At 45.0% G+C, this 18876-nt stretch overlaps 1 protein-coding gene across 1 annotated transcript in view; it reads right to left on the reverse strand.

Annotated features, from left to right (window-relative positions):
• Window positions 1-18876, reverse strand: part of prdm10 (PR domain containing 10) — a gene marked incomplete at its 5' end in the record, with an annotated part of 101856 nt that overhangs the window by 20395 nt on the left and 62585 nt on the right. Inside the window, 5 exons of the mRNA XM_078205846.1 lie at window positions 909-1077; window positions 7193-7336; window positions 12431-12607; window positions 14601-14762; window positions 17696-17896. Coding sequence (XP_078061972.1) covers window positions 909-1077; window positions 7193-7336; window positions 12431-12607; window positions 14601-14762; window positions 17696-17896 — 853 coding nt within the window. The remainder of the gene's footprint in view (window positions 1-908; window positions 1078-7192; window positions 7337-12430; window positions 12608-14600; window positions 14763-17695; window positions 17897-18876) is intronic.

Below are 18876 nucleotides of genomic sequence, written 5' to 3' on the forward strand. Positions count from 1 at the left end.
ATCTTGTAATTGGTAAAAGTTACGCTAATTCTTTTTACGATATTTCAACTATGTTCTGAAATAAACTTTGTTTGATAAAAGCTTCCTAGTGGGTCACTTGAATCATACCTGGAGGGAAATACCTTATGCTCACCAGTGCCAAATTCAAATGTAAAACTTAAGGTCCATGCTACCTTCAGAAAACACCTTGGGAGTTTCTGGCCTGGGTCCGAACACACCAATGCTCAGCATAACTGAAACATAATCACCCAACTCTTGTATTAAATTCCCTTTGAAATAAACAATAACATTCTATTAGCTTTCCGAAATACTTGCTGAACCTACATTCCAACCATTTGTGATTCACGCACTCGGCCACTCAGATCCCTCTGCAACTCAGAGCTCTGCAATCTCTCACCATTTAGATAATATGCTTCATTTTTATTCATACTTCCAAAATGGACCACCTCATCTTTTCCTCTCTCCCTTCCAATTCCGGATTTACAGCTATTTCTGGAATATTGCTTTATCATCCATAGTGAAGACCGATGCAAAATACCTGTCCGATTTGTCTGCCATCTCCTTAGTTTCCATTATCAACTCCTCAGACTCACTGGAAGCATTCACCTCACAGACAACAGATCTCATATCCAATCTACACTGATTCTGCCCAACCGCCTCTCATTTCAGGTCCAGAAATTTCTGTCTGCATTTGAGTGACTTATGCACAGTTGGTTCTGACCTAGAAACTCTGGCTGATAAGGACTCTGAATGGAAAATCTCAACATAGCAGCAATTAAATGTTAAGTTGAGCAGAACTAGTATTTAGTTTCATGTGTGTGAAAGGGAGGTGGCACGGACTAATGACAGGTTGGAGCATGACTTGGTCTGCAGGGTCTGTGTTTGCCTGAACGATAACAGCCACTTACAGTAGTTGCGAAAGGTCCCCCAGGTGCTAGGAAGGTATGTATGCTGTACAGCAGCTGCTGGTTGCTGCTGTAAGACCTGGTTTTGTGTTGATGTTCCACCCTGTATCTGGGAAGGGCTGAGTTCGTGTTGCTGCTGTGACGAAGGGCTCAGTGGCTGATCTCCTCCAGTCTACAATCAAACACATATTCCAAAGAGCATCAGTTAATGAACAAATATTGCTACAAAATCTAAAGCAGCATTTACGCTCCCTCAATTACTGCTTCATTTGTTGTCTTAGATTTCTGCACCCCAGCAGGCTCGGTGACACAGACTGGGGGAAAACTCTGCACCAAACAGAGCAACAAAATCCTGAGTATTGAAATATACTGCTGTGTCCTTTTTTTTATTTTTGAAGAGCTCTCACTGATATAAAACTTCTGAAGTTCTTGCAGTTTGAGAATGAAAGGAATGAAGACCTCTGTGCTGCCCAGACTAATGTGAAGTGTGTTAGACACACTAGAAGCAATGCAGTCAGAAATCCCGTTAATGCAGCAATATTTCTTACTCCTGAAAGTCATGAATTTTACAGATTGGCTGTTGCCTGGCTCAATTCACTGCAAAAGCACTGACACTGTTTGTCAGCTCAGCTCCCAGGACCATCGGACCCTTCTCTTGTGCCAGTCTCACCTATTTGCTTCCTTGCAGAGAGATTCCCTCGCAATGAAAGTGAACCAAAGCCTGGTCACATTTCTGGACAGACATTCGCATGGGGAATATCATGATGCTGTACATCAGAGACGCCGCCCGTGTACTCAGGTTCTATATAAGGCAAGTTCCAAAGGTTTGACTTGGTTATTTTATCAAACAAGAACAGACAAACAACAAAAAGACTCTTCAAAGGCCATGGGGAAGGAGGAGATGAAGAGTGCATGCAGGATATTCACCCTGAAGAAAGACAATTGCTGGAATTTTACCACCTCGCAAGCCCGAGGCCAACGGAGAATTCCGCTCTGCGAGCCCCGCCCGCCCTGATTCCAGAGCGGGAGTGCTGATAATATTTCCGCAAACGTCTTGCCTTCTCATTAGGTTTGCTTCCTCAATACACAATTGGAGGCCAGCAAGGCACGTGGAACCAGGCAGCAGGCAGGGCGACACGGTAGCACAGTGGTTAGCACACTGCTGCTTCACAGCTCCAGGGTCCCGGGTTCGATTCCCGGCTCGGGTCACTGTCTGTGTGGAGTTTGCACATTCTCCTCGTGTCTGCGTGGGTTTCCTCCGGGTGCTCCGGTTTCATAGAACATAGAACATTACAGCGCAGAACAGGCCCTTCGGCCCACGATGTTGCACCGACCAGTTAAAAAAAAAAACTGTGACCCTCCAACCTAAACCAATTTCTTTTCGTCCATGAACCTATCTACGGATCTCTTAAACGCCCCCAAACTAGGCGCATTTACTACTGATGCTGGCAGGGCATTCCAATCCCTCACCACCCTCTGGGTAAAGAACCTACCCCTGACATCGGTTCTATAACTACCCCCCCTCAATTTAAAGCCATGCCCCCTCGTGCTGGATTTCTCCATCAGAGGAAAAAGGCTATCACTATCCACCCTATCTAAACCTCTAATCATCTTATATGTTTCAATAAGATCCCCTCTTAGCCGCCGCCTTTCCAGCGAAAACAATCCCAAATCCCTCAGCCTCTCCACATAGGATCTCCCCTCCATACCAGGCAACATCCTGGTAAACCTCCTCTGCACCCTCTCCAAAGCCTCCACATCCTTCCTGTAATGTGGGGACCAGAACTGCACACAGTACTCCAAGTGCGGCCGCACCAGAGTTGTGTACAGTTGCAACATAACGCTACGACTCCTAAATTCAATCCCCCTACCAATAAACGCCAAGACACCATAAGCCTTCTTAACAACCTTATCTACTTGATTCCCAACTTTCAGGGATCTATGCACACATACACCTAGATCCCTCTGCTCCTCCACACTATTCAAAGTCCTCCCGTTAGCCCTATACTCAACACATCTGTTATTCCTACCAAAGTGAATTACCTCACACTTCTCCGCATTAAACTCCATCCGCCACCTCTCGGCCCAACTTTGCAACCTGTCTAAGTCTTCCTGCAAACTACGACACCCTTCCTCACTGTCTACCACACCACCGACTTTGGTGTCATCAGCAAATTTGCTAATCCACCCAACTATACCCTCATCCAGATCATTAATAAATATTACAAACAGCAGTGGCCCCAAAACAGATCCCTGAGGTACACCACTTGTAACCGCACTCCATGATGAATATTTACTATCAACCACCACCCTCTGTTTCCTATCCGCTAGCCAATTCCTGATCCAATTTCCTAGATCACCCCCAATCCCATACATCTGCATTTTCTGCAGAAGCCTACCATGGTGAACCTTATCAAACGCCTTACTAAAATCCATATATACCACGTCCACTGCCTTGCCCCCATCCACCTCCTTGGTCACTTTCTCAAAAAACTCAATAAGGTTAGTAAGGCACGACCTACCTGCCACAAAACCATGCTGACTATCACCTATCAATTCATTACTCTCCAAATAACTATAAATCCTATCCCTTATAATTTTTTCCAACATCTTGCCGACAACAGAAGTGAGACTCACCGGTCTATAATTCCCGGGGAAGTCTCTGTTCCCCTTCTTAAACAATGGGACAACATTCGCTAACCTCCAATCTTCTGGTACTATACCAGAGGCCAACGACGACCTGAAGATCAGAGCCAGAGGCTCTGCAATCACTTCTCTTGCCTCCCAGAGAATCCTTGGATAAATCCCAACCGGACCAGGGGATTTATCTATTTTCAGACCCTCCAGAATATCCTGCACATCCTCCTTATCAACTGTAATACTGTCTATTCTACTCCCTTGCAACCCAGTGTCCTCCTCAGCTATATTCATGTCCCCTTGCGTGAACACCGAAGAGAAATATTGGTTCAATGCTTCACCAATCTCCTCCGGTTCCACACATAACTTCCCTCTGCCATCTATAACTGGCCCTAAACTTGCCCTAACCAACCTTCTGTTCTTGACATACCTATAGAACGCCTTAGGATTCTCTTTAACCCTATCCGCCAAAGTCTTCTCATGTCCCCTTTTAGCCCTTCTAAGCTCGCTCTTCAACTCCCTCTTAGCCAATCTAAAGCTTTCTAGTGCACTACCCGAGTGCTCACGTCTCATCCGAACATAAGCCTCCTTTTTCTTTTTAACCAACAAAGAAACTTTTTTGGTGCACCACGGTTCCCTAGCCCTACCAATTCCTCCCACATCCAAAGATGTGCGGGTTAGGTTGATTGGCCAGGTTAAAAATTGCCCCTTAGAATCCTGGGATGCGTAGATTAGTGGGTAAATATGTGGGGGTAGGGCCTGGGTGGGATTGTGGTCGGTGCAGACTCGATGGGCCGAATGGCCTCCTTCTGCACTGTAGGGTTTCTATGACTTCTATGATTTCTATGTTTGTTTGCATGGGGCAAAATGTCCAAATGTCTCAGGCTAAATCTAGGTTAATAGTTTCTGGTAAAGACATTCTAGTTCCTATACATCAGATACCAGGACACAGCCTGGCTCTGAAAGATTCAACTCCCCGAACCATTATCTAGGCTGGCATTCCAGCATTGCTCTGTCGGAGTTGCTACCTTTCAGACTAGATGTTCAAACAATCCTTGTCAAGACGCTAAAGATTTCACAGCACTATCCGAAGGACAACAAGTTTTCACAGTGACATTCATTCCTTCAACCAGTCGAACTGATGGTTCAGCTCATGACATTTGCAAGTCCTTGACAGGCTTTACATTGAATGCTGCGTCTGAAAAGTGCTCCAGAAATACAAGGTTTTGCATTAATTCGGGGTAAGGCTTTGCGTAACTGAAACTACGCTCCTGGAATGTGGCATTTCACGCTCCCTGAGCAGATTCAGAATGTGGAGGTTTTATGTTATATGGGTAATTGTACTAATGATCCAGCCACAAAGACAAGCAAAACATACCCCATGGGACAAAGGAAGGATAAAGCTGAATCTAACAAAACTTGTAATGACCTAAGCTAGTGGAGCTGGAAAATAAAAGAAAATAGAACTTGTATTTAGCCAGCACCTTATCACCCATTGAGGATGTCTGAAAGTGTCGGATTATTTTTAAATACTTTAATATTCATTGTTCCTGGGAAAACGAGAGTTGCAATGGCAACTCCAGGCATGAAGGATGCACCATTGGTTAATGTGGGTAGATAACACTAGCACTCTTCATAAATTCATTCATAGAATCATACAGCGCAGAAGAGGCCCTTCGGCCCATCGAGTCTCTCTGACACATTAGAAACACCTGAACTCCCACCTAATCCACCTGCCAGCACTTGGCCCATAGCCCTGAATGTTCATCCAGATACTTTTTAAAGGATGTGAGGCAACCTGCCTCCATCACCCACTCAGGCAGCGCATTCCAGACCGTCACCACCCTCTGGGTAAAAATGTTTTTCCTCACATCCCCCCAAACCTCCTGCCCCTCACCTTGAACCTATGTCCCCTTGTGACTGATCCTTCAACGAAGGGGAACAGCTGCTCCTTATCCACCCTGTCCATGTCTCTCATAATCCTGTACACCTCGATCAGGTCGCTCCTCAGTCTTCTCTGCTCCAAAGAAAACAACCCAAGCCTACGCAACCGTTCTTCATAACTTAAATGTTTCATCCCTGGCAGCATCCTGGTGAATCTCCTCTGCACCCCCTCCAGTGCAATCACATCCTTCCGATAATGTGGCGACCAGAACTGCACACAGTACTCTAACTGTGGCCTCACCAAAGTTCTATATAACTCCAACATGACTTCCCTGTTTTGTAATCTATGCCTCAATTGATAAAGGCAAGTGTCCCATATGCTTTCTCACCATCCTATTAACATACTTTTCTGCTTTCAGAGATCTGTGAACAAACACGGCAAGGTCCCTTCATTCCACAGAACTTTCTAGTGTCCTACCATTCATGAGTACTTTCTTGTCAAATTACTCCTTCCAAAGTGTATCAACTCGCACTTTTCAGGGTTAAATTCCATCTGCCACTTATCTGCCCATTTGACCATTCCATCTATATCTTCTTGTAGCCCAAGACACTCTGCCTCACTGTTAACCACCCGTCCAATCTTTGTGTCATCCGCAAATTTACTAATCCTACCCCCCCCCCTCATAGTCATCAATGTCATTTCTATAAATGACGAATAATAGGGGACCAACACAGATCACTGTAGTACGCCACTGGACACTGGCTTCCAGTCACTAAAGCAGCCTTCTGTCATCATCCTCTGTCTCCTACAACTGAGTCAATTTTGAATCCACTTTATCAAATTACCCTGAATCCCCTGTGAATTTACCTCCTTTACAAGTCTCCCATATGGGGTCTTATCAAAGGCTTTGCTGAAATCCGTATAAACTACATCGACTGCACTTGCCTTGTCTACACACCTGGTCACCTCCTCAAAAAATTCAATCAAATTTGTTGGGTATGACCTCCCTCAGTTGAAGCCATGCTGACAAGCTTTCCCTCTCCAAGTGGAGATAGATGCTCTTCTTCAGAAGTTTCTCTAATAGTTTCCCTACCACTGACGTGAGACTCACTGGACTGTAGTTCCCTGGTTTATCTCTACAACCCTTCTTAAATAGCGGAAGCACATTAGCTGCTCTCCAGTCATCTGGCACCTCCCCCGTGGCCAGAGAGGGATTGAAAATTTAGGTCAGAGCCCCTGCAATCTCTCCCTTGTCTCCCACAGCAGCCTAGGGCACAATTCATCTGGATCTGGGGATTTATCCACTTTTAAGGCTGCCAACACCTCCAATACCTTGTCCTTCTCTACGTCAATCTTGTTTATGAATCACATTTACTGTGCTCATCCCGAAAAGACAGGTGAGCATTTACTGCACAAAGCATATTCAGAGTATTCAGTGGACATTTTGCTTCAGGATCTGGACCAACAGAGGAACTAGAAATATCTGAAGTAAAATTTGTACAATTTGAAATCATGTGCAAGGGAACAAAGCGAAACCTTGGGAAACAAAGGCTTGACTAATAAAGAGCACGAGAGGAAAGGAGGTCAGATAGGAGACAAAACCCAGCTTCTCAGGTGATCGACTTTCCCAGGGATGGGGTCTGGGGCTGGTTTGCTCGCGGAGTGTGGGGAGGGTGGGTATTCTAGAGCAGTAAATCCTTTCCTTGCCTCAACATTCTCCATTTGGCCTGCAGTAAGTCAATTGTGCTCTGTCCCGATCAGTTACCTGGGAACCAGTGGGGGCCATGGCGCTGGACTGATCCGACACTTGTACATGCTGGACCTGAACAGAGTGCTGTGCGAAGGCATGAGGATCGTGCAGCTGGCTGACATCCACAGTGGAATGCTGGTTCTGCTGTGGGGAGGAGGCCTGAAATGAAACGGACACAGCAGGAGGGATTAACAGTCTCACAATCACTTCAGCATCACTTCATAACAACACTGACAATTCACAATCTAAAACAACATCCTCTTTTTTCCACTTTCTGATCTGAACGCACCAACTCCTGAATACAGGTGGGAAGATGTTGGGCCGTAGGCATTAACAGTGCTGCTGGGTGTCTGGCCAGAGAGGAGCCCAAACCCCATCACAGATACACCCCATCCAGCCAGAGACTCGGGCCTGACTGTAACAAACATACTGACACTCCAGCAAGCTCATCTCACGTAGGCTGCCTCCCATCTTTACTGGATAAACTCTCTGAATCATCGAGGCAGCCCCAAGAAAATTATTGAGATAGCTTGTCAATTACTGAAGGCAGAAGATTAACCGTGATCCTGGTGAATAGAGCAGGAGGCTCGTGGACTGAACCGTCTACTCTGCCCCTAGTTCTTATTTGTTTCCCTGGTAAAATTTTCATCTTAAAACAAGCTCAACTGAAGATGGGTTTACATAGAACATAGAACATTACAGCGCAGTACAGGCCCTTCGGCCCTCGATGTTGCGCCGACCAGTGAAACCAATCTAAAGCCCCTCTAATCTACACTATTCCAATATCATCCATATGTTTATCCAATAACCATTTGAATGCTTTTAATGTTGACAGGTCCACGACTGCTGCAGGCAGGGCATTCCACGCCCTTACTACTCTCTGAGTAAAGAGCCTACCTCTAGCATCTGTCCTATATCTCTCACCCCTCAATTTAAAGCTATGTCCCCTCGTGTTAGCCAACACCACCCGAGGAAAAAGGCTCTCACTATCCACCCTATCTAATCCTCTGATCATCTTGTATGCCTCTATTAAGTCACCTCTTAACCTTTTTCTCTCTAACGAAAACAACCTCAAGTCCCTCAGCCTTTCCTCATACGATCTTCCCACCATACCAGGCAACATCCTGGTAAATCTCCTCTGCACCCTTTCCAACACTTCCACATCTTTCCTATAATGCGGCGACTAGAAGTGTACGCAATACTCCAAGTGCGTATAGGAAGATATCTACAGTAGTAGCTGCACTCTTTTGGCAGTTATATTCAGTCTAAATCACTTCATTCCACAGCTTTCAGCAAACAGAAAAAAATAAAAGCATTGAAGAATTTGAGGAAAATTGGTGAATAAATTTACAGAACACTGACCATGTCCCAGCATCAACAGATCTCGCTATACAACTCCAGTGAGGAGCACAAGTCTTTTGTTAAGAACCTACCAGCTACAAAGCTCTGGATCACAGCATGTCCACATACAGAGGGGCCAAAGGGCAGTTAGGCACAGTCCCATTCCCATTAGAAGTAGGGTCAAACTCCCTCTGCTGTGGGGAGAGGGATGCCAACCTGTTCCACTGAACTTAAAACAGCACGGATACCAACCTGTCGTCAGAGCTATTGCCTTAGTGTGAAAGGAATAAACCGGTGTCTGACACCTGCAGAAACCATCCTGAGAAGGGGTTTCTAGAATAAGATATTGAGAAATTCACATTGGTAAAGTACGGTTGTCATGATGTGGATTGCATGTTTTATCGGCATAGGGATATACTTCACTCAAATGCACAGCACTTAGACTTTCAACAGCAAAGACTGCACATGAACAGGGAAAGATCGACTAGTCTACCCTAGACTGCTTATACAGTTGTGATCCTTACACAGCACACAAAGAGATGCCCTACTCCAGGTGTCATTTGGTCCTCTAGAAAGGTGTTAAATAATATCACAAAACCAAGACCAATAAAGGAATAAAACCTGGAAAATGCCTTTCTAATCCTTATAGGCATTAAAACTAGTCCAGGAGACCACATGGACCGTGACTTTTATCATTTGCTGCCTGTGATGTATTCGTCACTCTCGGTAGAAACTGATCCAGCTCTCTTGTGAAAGGTACACAGTGAATCAACATTCACCCAACACACCAGCAAGTCTTCTGCTATTCTCTGGGACAAACACATTGAACTTATTTCTTTCCTCCCATCATTTATACACATAAACCCGGATCCTCCATAAACTAACTGGTATAATATCAGCGTGCACATAGTCTAATCCCTTCATTATTTTACAGACCTCATTCAATTTGCTTGAGTCTAAGCTTCCCAAAGTATACAAGCTCATTTCTTCAAGCCTCCCTGGGTAGCTCAGGTACTTCAAACTGGGAATTATTCTTGTGACCCTTTTCTGAACTTTTTTCAAAGCCTCAATATCCCGGACCACGAGGGGGAATGAAGAAGGACATGGGCCTAACCAAAGTCTTATACAAAGGCAAAATGGCAGATTTTATTTTGAAAGTAAGAGCCCCATGGATGCAATCCAATAAGTAATTAAGTAGTTAGCCCGAGTCCACAAAGAACCATTGGCATCTCTCTCCCTCCATTAGAGAGAGACGATTACTTATGTAGCTTGAGGAGCACCACTCTGCAAGCATGGGGCAAGGCGAGGAGTCTGGTCTCCATCAACTCACATTGTTTCGCTTCTTAAAGACTTGATTAGTTGTAAGTATTCGCATTCCAACCATTATTCATGTAAATTGAGTCTGTGTCTTTATAAGCTCTGTTTGTGAACAGAATTCCCACTCACCTGAAGAAGGGGCTCAGAGCTCCGAAAGCTTGTGTGGCTTTTGCTACCAAATAAACCTGTTGGACTTTAACCTGGTGTTGTTAAACTTCTTACTGTGTTTACCCCAGTCCAACGCCGGCATCTCCACATCATGACTCCATCAACTAGCACAGCCCATACGAGGATTGAACCCACACCATTAGCATCATTCTGCATTACACTCCAGACATCCAGCTAACTGAGCTAACCAAGCCACACACACCAATCAGCTGCAATCCAGTACCCAAATATCCATGGACAACTCATCAGAGTAGAACTTTGCTGACCTACCCTTAGTTTGTCTAATCAGGATCATATTGATCAGGGCTTGCAGATTTATCTGTAGCTGATGAGGACCATCCCCAGCTCACACTGGTGGATTTTCCCATCTGGATCTCATTCATGAGCCTGGCACATCAACTAGGAGCCACTTCAAAAGAGATCCTTCTCCTTGTTGGTCAATAACGGGGAACTGGTTGGAAGGAGACAATGGCCCAGATGTTCCAGGCAGCGGTGATTTCAAGGTACACACTGCTGACCACAGTGAAACCTTCCCTTCGTCTGCTGGAGATAAGGGGTTTCCCAATCCCGGCTGCAGGATTCTGCCACTGGTGAAGTGGCTATCTGAGTGTACTCAGATACCATGAGAAGCACTCGGAGGTGAGGAGTACAAAAACCAAACTTCCTTTGAGGTCATCAATGGAAGGGATGCCTTTTGTGGGTGGGCAGGAGATAGGTGGGTGAGCAGAGTGTTAATTGTTGAGCTAGTTTATTTTAAATACACTTTGAGGCCTTCCCAATACAGTTTCTGCTGTTAACCGCTCTCAACTCTGGTCCTACGTCAGTGATTAACAGCAAGTATTCTGGAGTAAATTTCTGGGCAAGTTCAGGACATCTCGCCCAATTTTACACTGGTGGATTTAGTGTTGCAGGAATCCACAGAGAGGCCTACTTCCCACTTAAGTACTGTGCATGTTGGGACTTCATCTGAGCCCTGACATTCCACAGCGGCTGATGTGGGTAAGTTCACCGCTAATTCAATTGGAAGATGGGCCTATGTGTAGGGACAATAGACACTCAATTTGGCAGATGACTAGTGAGGTTCTCTAAGAATTTGCCTCAACTTGTCACTATGTTTATAAATGACTTGGATGAAGGAATGGAAAGTCTTATATCCAAGTTTGGCAGCATCTATGTCATAGAAATCATAGAAACCCTACAGTGCAGAAGGAGGCCATTCGGCCCATCGAGTCTGCACCGACCACAATCCCACCCCACATATTTACCCGCTAATCCCTCTAACCTACGCATCCCAGGACTCTAAGGGGCAATTTTTAACCTGGCCAATCAACCTAACCCGCACATCTTTGGACTGTGGGAGGAAACCGGAGCACCCGGAGGAAACCCACACAGACACGAGGAGAATGTGCAAACTCCACACAGACAGTGACCCGAGCCGGGAATCGAACCCGGGACCCTGGAGCTGTGAAGCAGCAGTGCTAACCACTGTGCTACCGCGCCGCCCCACTCCACACAGACAGTGTGCAAACAGAAAGTTGCAAAGTGACATTTTGAGATCGAGTGAGTGGGCAAAACCAATGAGACTTCAATGTGATAGTTTCATGGTCACCATCACTGAAACCCGCTCTCAATCCCTGGATTATTAACTGAACTTGAATTCCACCAGCTGCTGTGGTGGGATTTGAACCCAGACTTTTAGCCTGGGATCTTGATTGCCAGTCCAGTGGCATTCCCACTATGTCACAGTTACATCTGGTCAGACCTCATTTCGAGTTCAGTTCTGGATACCACACCTTGAGGAGGGTAAATTGGCCTGGAGGATATTTTGGAGGGAGTAAAGTGCAAATTCTCAGGTTAATATCAGAGCTAAAATGGTTACAGATTGCAGAGACTTGGCTGATATTTGCTCGAGTATAGAAGATTAAGCAGTATTGAAGATGAATTATACGATAGGTCATAGAGAGAAATTATTTCCTTTAGTGGGAACATCTGGAATAAGGAAGCATAACATTAAGAGTTAGAACTAGATCGGCCAGGGATGATGACAAGAAGCACTTCTTCACACAAAGGGTGATGGAAATCTGAAACTAAATAACCCAAAAAGCTAACGAGGCTGGCATTAATTGAAAATTTAGAAACAGAGGCTGAAGGATGATAATCAGCATGAGTAATAAAGATTATAAAGACCAAAGCAAGTGCTTACATTAAGATAAGATTAGCCATGACCTAATTAAATCGTGGAACAGGCTCAGGGGGCTGAATGGCCCACTCCTGTTCCTGCATTCCTTCCTTCCTTTCACTATGTTTTCAGTCCTGCCCACCCAGGTTTTCCACACCCATAGCTTTTGCTTAGTATTTACCATCTGTGTTAAAGGCCGGTCCTCTTAATTATTTTGAGCATACATGCATACCCTAACCCTAACCCACCTGTGCCACCTGTACCACCTGGAGTTGGATGTGTTGAGGCTGCTGTCCCTGAACTGATTGGAGGTGTTGAGAGACAGGAATGTACTGCACGCGCTGATAATCTCCTTGAGGTGGGCGGTAATCTGTTGTCAGTGTCTGTGACAACTCGCTCATTGCCTGGGTCAGCAGATCAGTTGCCTGTGTGAAAGAGAAAATTCAATTCGCCTTGTGAAAACATTTCATTTCACGATTCATTTTTTCAGAATGTAACTTTTAAATTTGTGGAAATTAAATTAAATTGAAACTCTGTGATTCAGAAGTTCCCAGATCACCCAAGGCACTTGATGCATCAAATGTGTACACACAAGGTCAGAGTTAAAAGAGTGAGGGCCATAAAACAGCAAGTCTGAGGAAATAAAAACAGAAAATGCTGAATAAACTTTGCAGGTCTGGCAGCATTTGTGGAGAGAGAAAAACACAGTTAACGTTTCAAGTCCACTGACTACAAACTGGGACATGCCAGGGGTGCAACGCTGCCATGGCGACAGGTTCCAGGGAAAGGTACCCTTTTGCATTGGGTGCAACTGTGTTTTATCACAGTCACAGCAGAGAGAGAGAGAGAGAGAAAGAGGCTGTCAGCAGTGGGTGCTTGGAAGCAGTTCAGACCAGTGGCAAAGATTTACGAGAGACAAAGGTCTTTCTAACTGACCAAAAAAAGCAGTGAGGCCCCATGCTCGGGCTGGGGTGTCCACAATCAGGACAGAATCTGGCCAAATGCAAGTGGAAAGATTTCAAGAAATCCATGCCTTGGATAAAAGCAACAAAACTGAGGACAATCAAAATAAATTCCCAGGTGCTGTGGCACACCTTGGTTTGGTCTTAGAAGAAATGAAGGAACCCTCAAGATCCTGTAACATTTCGGGGAACTCAGATGGAATTAAAAATGGAATGGAAAGCGATCTTCTGAGATTTTAGGGTTTAAAAATCCAAGTGCCTACGAGAGAGATTTTAAATGAGTAGTATTTTGTTTTGTTTAATTCTTGTATCATAAAAGTTTTTGTTTAAAACATGAAATCCCGTGGCTTAACTTTTTCAGCTAATAACTGGGAGTTTGAATTTCTTTTTAAAAGTTAATATTTCCCAAAGATGATAAGTTTTTTACACTACCCACCTGCAGTGAGCATGAGCTACAGCAGACTGCTGTACTGAGTGTGTGCTGTAACTCAAAGCTGTTGTAACTTTATGTGGGAATCCACAGTAAATTGTGCTGAATGTATTGCCAAGCTTTCTCAATCCCAGTGAGTGAGCAGCCTTAACAAGTAATGCATTTTTCCCCCACAGTGGCTAATGAAAAATATCTCAAACATACAGAACTTCCCTCCCTGACGTCTGCTGGGCTGTTGTGTCCTAGTGGAAAGGGGATTACACAGAAAGTGCTATCATGCATTCCCAAACCTTATCCTGTATTCACTTAATAGCTACAAAAGCATACTTCTGCTTTCTACTACTAATTTAAACTATTTTTTGAGCATTGAGATTAGTGGTAGTACCCCAGCTGACTACGGGACTGCCTGACCTAAATAGCAATGTCTTTGACTGATGGACTACCGTGGTGTAGTCTGGGGTTTTCGCCCCTCCAGGACCTGGCAATGAAGCTGAACAATTGGATTTGTTCTTCATTAATTTCCAGCTGAAAACTTTTGTCAAATGGTTGATGCATTTGTCTTACTCAACATCTCACCAGTTTCCCCAGGGGATTACAACAGGTTGGGTTTGCAAATGGTACCAGGTCTAGGTGAGGAAAGGACTGTACAGTGATTTCTAATTTATACGAAAGGTGCTTTTAATTGACGGTTTTGACAGAAACCCACCCACTGCCATTTTCTCAGAGGGAATGAGCTAAATGTTTGGCTGCCTGTGTATCTCAGTCTGTCTCTGCAGCTGTTGCCTGTTTCTCTCCGTCTCTGTTTATCTGTCTGCCTCAACACTTCTCCCTCTATGCCTCTTATTCAGTGTCTGCCTCTGCACTTCTCACTTTGTTTCTGTGTCTGGCTGCTGGTGTCTCTCTCTATCGCCACCACTCCCTGCCTCTGCCCCTCCGTCTGAGTCTCTCTTCCTTTCTCTCTGTCTGTTTGATGTGAATTATCTGGTCGTCCCAAATTAGCATCAAGGACATGTGTCTTGTCCTCACCACAATTGTGTCTCCAGTAGAGCCATCTGTGTTCACGACAGTTGGTGCTGCACTGATAACAGTGGCCACAATAGGTGTTTGTGGAGGAAGAGTCTGCAGTGCATTCGGATTCTCTTGGAGAACGTCTGTGTGCTTTTTGCGGATATGTTGCACCATTTTTGCCTGGAGACAGAACAAATGCAGTTATTCAGGACAGAAATCATCGTCCTCATTCAGCCCTCACATTGTTGCAAATGTAATCTGCCCCTGTGCAGGTTGAGGCTGGAATCCCACCAGGGGAACGGTAAATCTTCCCAAGGCAGGAAAAATGTAACAATCCAACCAATGTAAATCAGGAGAGTCAGATTTAACTCACCACCTGCCTTTCACAAGTCCAGACCAATCTTTCCTCACCCTATCCTTCAGTAATTTCTGAGGATGGATGTTAGACTGCTCTACAGTTCCCTGGATTTCCTACATTACTGTTCAGAGGAGTGACACGCACAAGTTTCCAATCTAAAAGAAACATTCTAGAAAACATTGGAAGATTATCGTTAGGACATCCTCAATGTTCTCTCCGACATCCATTAAAACTCTGGGGCAGAGACTGCCAAGTCTTGGAGATTTTTCACTCTTTAGCCAAAAGTCATTCTGACACAGGAAGCGGTAATTTGATCTATTAAGTCCACACCGACTCGCTTTGGAGCAATCCAATCTGTAACATTCCCCCACACTACCCCCATTTGCTGTGCAACTTGATTTTCTTCAGTGCCAACCCAGTTTCCTCTGGTACCAGGATTTTCTTCATTAATTATTGTGTTTACATTAATTTTGTCAGTCCCTGACCCAAATTCAATATCAGTTTTCTTGAAATGCCTAACCTTTTAACCTCTTCCCGCGCTGCAAGTAATTAAGCAAAGTCGTTATTCAACTTTTTTTTTTACTCTTTAATGGAATATTGGCATCACTGGTAGGTCGGTTGTTGTCAAGCTTATTCTTGCATCCCTTTTTTGAACAAGGGCTAACATTTGAAATTCTGTCATCCTCTGGCTCCACCTAAGTCTAAGGAGGATTGGAAAATCGTAGCCAGTGCCTCTGCAATTTCCACCCTCGCTTCTCTCAATACCCTAAAGATGTACCTAATCCTGTCAACTTTAAGTACACAGTAAGAAGTCTCACAACACCACACAAGCCACTAGCTTTTGGAGCACCGCTCCTTCATCACCACTCACCTGATGAAGGAGCGGCGCTCCGAAAGCTTGTGGTTTGTGCTACCAAATAAACCTGTTGGACTTTAACCTGGTGTTGTGAGACTTCTCACTGTGTTTACCCCAGTCCAACGCTGGCATCCCCACATCACAACTTTAAGTACAGCCAGCCTTTCTAATCGGATACCTCCTCTTTAATCATTTTCAGTCTGTCCACTTTCTCAAGACCTCTGTCACTGTGAATTGACAGTATCTTTTTCTTTGGTTAAAAACTGAAACAACCTCTTCTTGTCGTACTACAGCTCCATGTGTAAATCCCCTTCCCTTTGGTCCTCTCGCTTCCTGTTCACTTCTGTTTCATGTGAATCCCAATACCTTTAATCACGCCTGGACCTTGGCTTTAGATCCCCCTCCCCAGTCGATAATTTGAAGTTATGTGTAGGGTTCAGCAGTTTGATGGTGTGGTAATGTGGATTCACAGTACCTACACACCCTAATGTCTGGGGCTCTTTGTGAGTTACAGCAGCTTTCTGCTGAAGGGGGATATATTGTGAAGCAGGTAAGGATGAAGAGCTGAAGGAATGGGTAAAGGTAATTCATGCCAGGCGATGATGGCCCAGTCACTGTGTTTACAATAATAATAGTGATCGGAACTGATTAAGTGAACCATATAACCATGGTAACAGAGATTGAAATGGGCCAAGTGCATTTTCCTGACTGGTGATGTCATTTCTGTGTATCTTTTGATTGTGATTTAATGTGATGATGTGTGAAATGTAGAGATCAAAGGTAGGATTATTATTAGAGTTGTGAGTACACTGTTATGAGTTGCAGTCATACTGAAGCTGGAGTATGAGGTACTCTCATTTTTGTGGTGAATCAGGAACTCAGTAAAGATTCATTTGCACATTGGATCCTGTTGTTTGATTTCTTTTTAAAGATCGGACCCTGCTGCCATTGCAATCAATCTCTATACTCTGGTGTTTAAAGCAATAAAATGAACAGAACATGAAAACAGACTGGAACCAATCTCCTGTTCTTTGTTCACTATACCACGTGACAAAGTGAATCTGCCCTCGGAATGGAGAAGCTCCTCTTTACCTTCTCAAGTCAGGCTTACAACTGGCATGGCTTGCATTAGGAGGCATGTTTGGCAAAGTGTGCCCACTCTGACCCATGGAGTACCCATCCACACCCATCCCTACACACCTTTCTCCAGGGTGAAAGCTTCCAGTTACAGATTGCTTCTCCTGCTTCCTTGGTCATGCTCCAGCCTTCTAAATAGCACTTTGAATACTTCTGAGTTGCTTTGCTGCTTTTTTTTTTTGTTTCATTCTACTCAAAATGATTGTCTCTTTCCTGTTTTCCCCAAATTATCAATAAAAAGAAAAAGCTTGTCAAGGTCGGCAAGTGATCTTTACATCTGAAGCTATCACAGCTTCAGAGCGACAGAACCGCACCCTCAGTGACCATCAGTAAGTGATACACTAGCATTGATTTTAAAGTATGTACGAGTTGTCAGTTATCCCCAGAATCATGGGCGGCACGGTAGCACAGTGGTTAGCACTGCTGCTTCACAGCTCCAGGGACCTGGGTTCGATTCCCGGCTCGGGGCACTGTCTGTGTGGAGTTTGCACATTCTCCTCGTGTCTGCGTGGGTTTCCTCCGGGTGCTCCGGTTTCCTCCCACAGTCCAAAGATGTGCGGGTTAGGTTGATTGGCCATGCTAAAATTGTCCCTTCGTGTCCTGAGATGCGTAGGTTAGAGGGATTAGTGGGTAACTATGTAGGGCTGAGGGGGTAGGGTCTGGGTGGGATTGTGGTCGGTGCAGACTCGATGGGCCAAATGGCCTCTTTGTGCACTGTAGGGTTTTTATGATTCTATGATTCATGACACTGAGAACACTTACCTTGCTGCTGTACTGTTTACAGCAGTGTGGGCAGCAGACAGGGAGTGTGGCGATGGTACCTTTCAGCTGTGTGTGTGTGCTCAGCATTGGGTCAGGCTCCCCTGGGGCTGCAGGTCGCAATTTGCGGATACTCGGAGGAAGCTCAGCTCCTGGGTGGTTTTTCAGGATGTGGGCTTTTCGTTTACTGGCACTCTTGTACACCTGTACATCATAAATTCTAAATTAATACCACAGGTATCTTCCAAAACATTTCTCTTCCAACAAACAACTGCAGCCAACAGCTTCGGTCTGAAGAAACTTGACTTGTGAAGGAGCCTCCAATAAGGCAGTCGCAGAGCTACAGGCTAACATCAGTCAGCATCTCTCAGTCGTGGGGGACTCAGGACAGACCCCAGGGACAGGGGTCAGACCGGGCAGACCCCAGGGACAGGGGGCGGTCCGAGCACCCACCCCGTGGTGGTGGTGGTGGTGGGTGGGTGGGTGGGGGGGATGGGTGGGGCGGGGGGCCTATTCAGGTATCTGTCAAGATGCCTTTTAAACATTGCTATTGTATCTGCTTCTACCACCTCCTCTGCAGCACATTCCAGGCTCTTACCACCTTCTGTGTAAAAACCTTGCCGTTCACATCTCCTTTAAACTTTCCCCCTTTTACCTTAAACCTATGTCCCCTAGTAATTGACATTTCTATCCTGGGAAAAAGACTCTGACTATCCGTTCCATCCATACCTCTCATAATATTATCACCTTTTGTTGCCCCCTCGGCCTCCGACGTTCAAGTGAAAACAAACGAAGTTTGTCCAATCTCTCCTCATAGCTGGTACCCTCCAAACCAGGCAACATCCTGGTAAACCTTTTCTGTAACCTCTCCAAAGTCTCTGCATCCTTCTGGTAGTGTGGCGACCAGAACTGTACGCAATATTCCAAATATAGCCTAACTCAAATTCTATACAGCTGCAACATGACGTGCCAATTTTTATACTCTATGCCCTGACCGATGAAGGCAAGCCATGCACCTTCTTGACCACCTTATCCACTTGTGTTACCACTTTCATGGAACTGTGGACCTTTTATGTCTAGATCCCTCTTTATGTTAATGCTTCTAAGGGCTATGTGTTATTTACTGTATACTTCCCTCCTGCATTAGACCTTCCAAAATAATCACCTCACATTTTTCTGGATTA

The sequence above is a fragment of the Mustelus asterias genome, unplaced genomic scaffold, assembly GCF_964213995.1.
Source record: "Mustelus asterias unplaced genomic scaffold, sMusAst1.hap1.1 HAP1_SCAFFOLD_1028, whole genome shotgun sequence".
Lineage (NCBI taxonomy): Eukaryota > Metazoa > Chordata > Chondrichthyes > Carcharhiniformes > Triakidae > Mustelus > Mustelus asterias.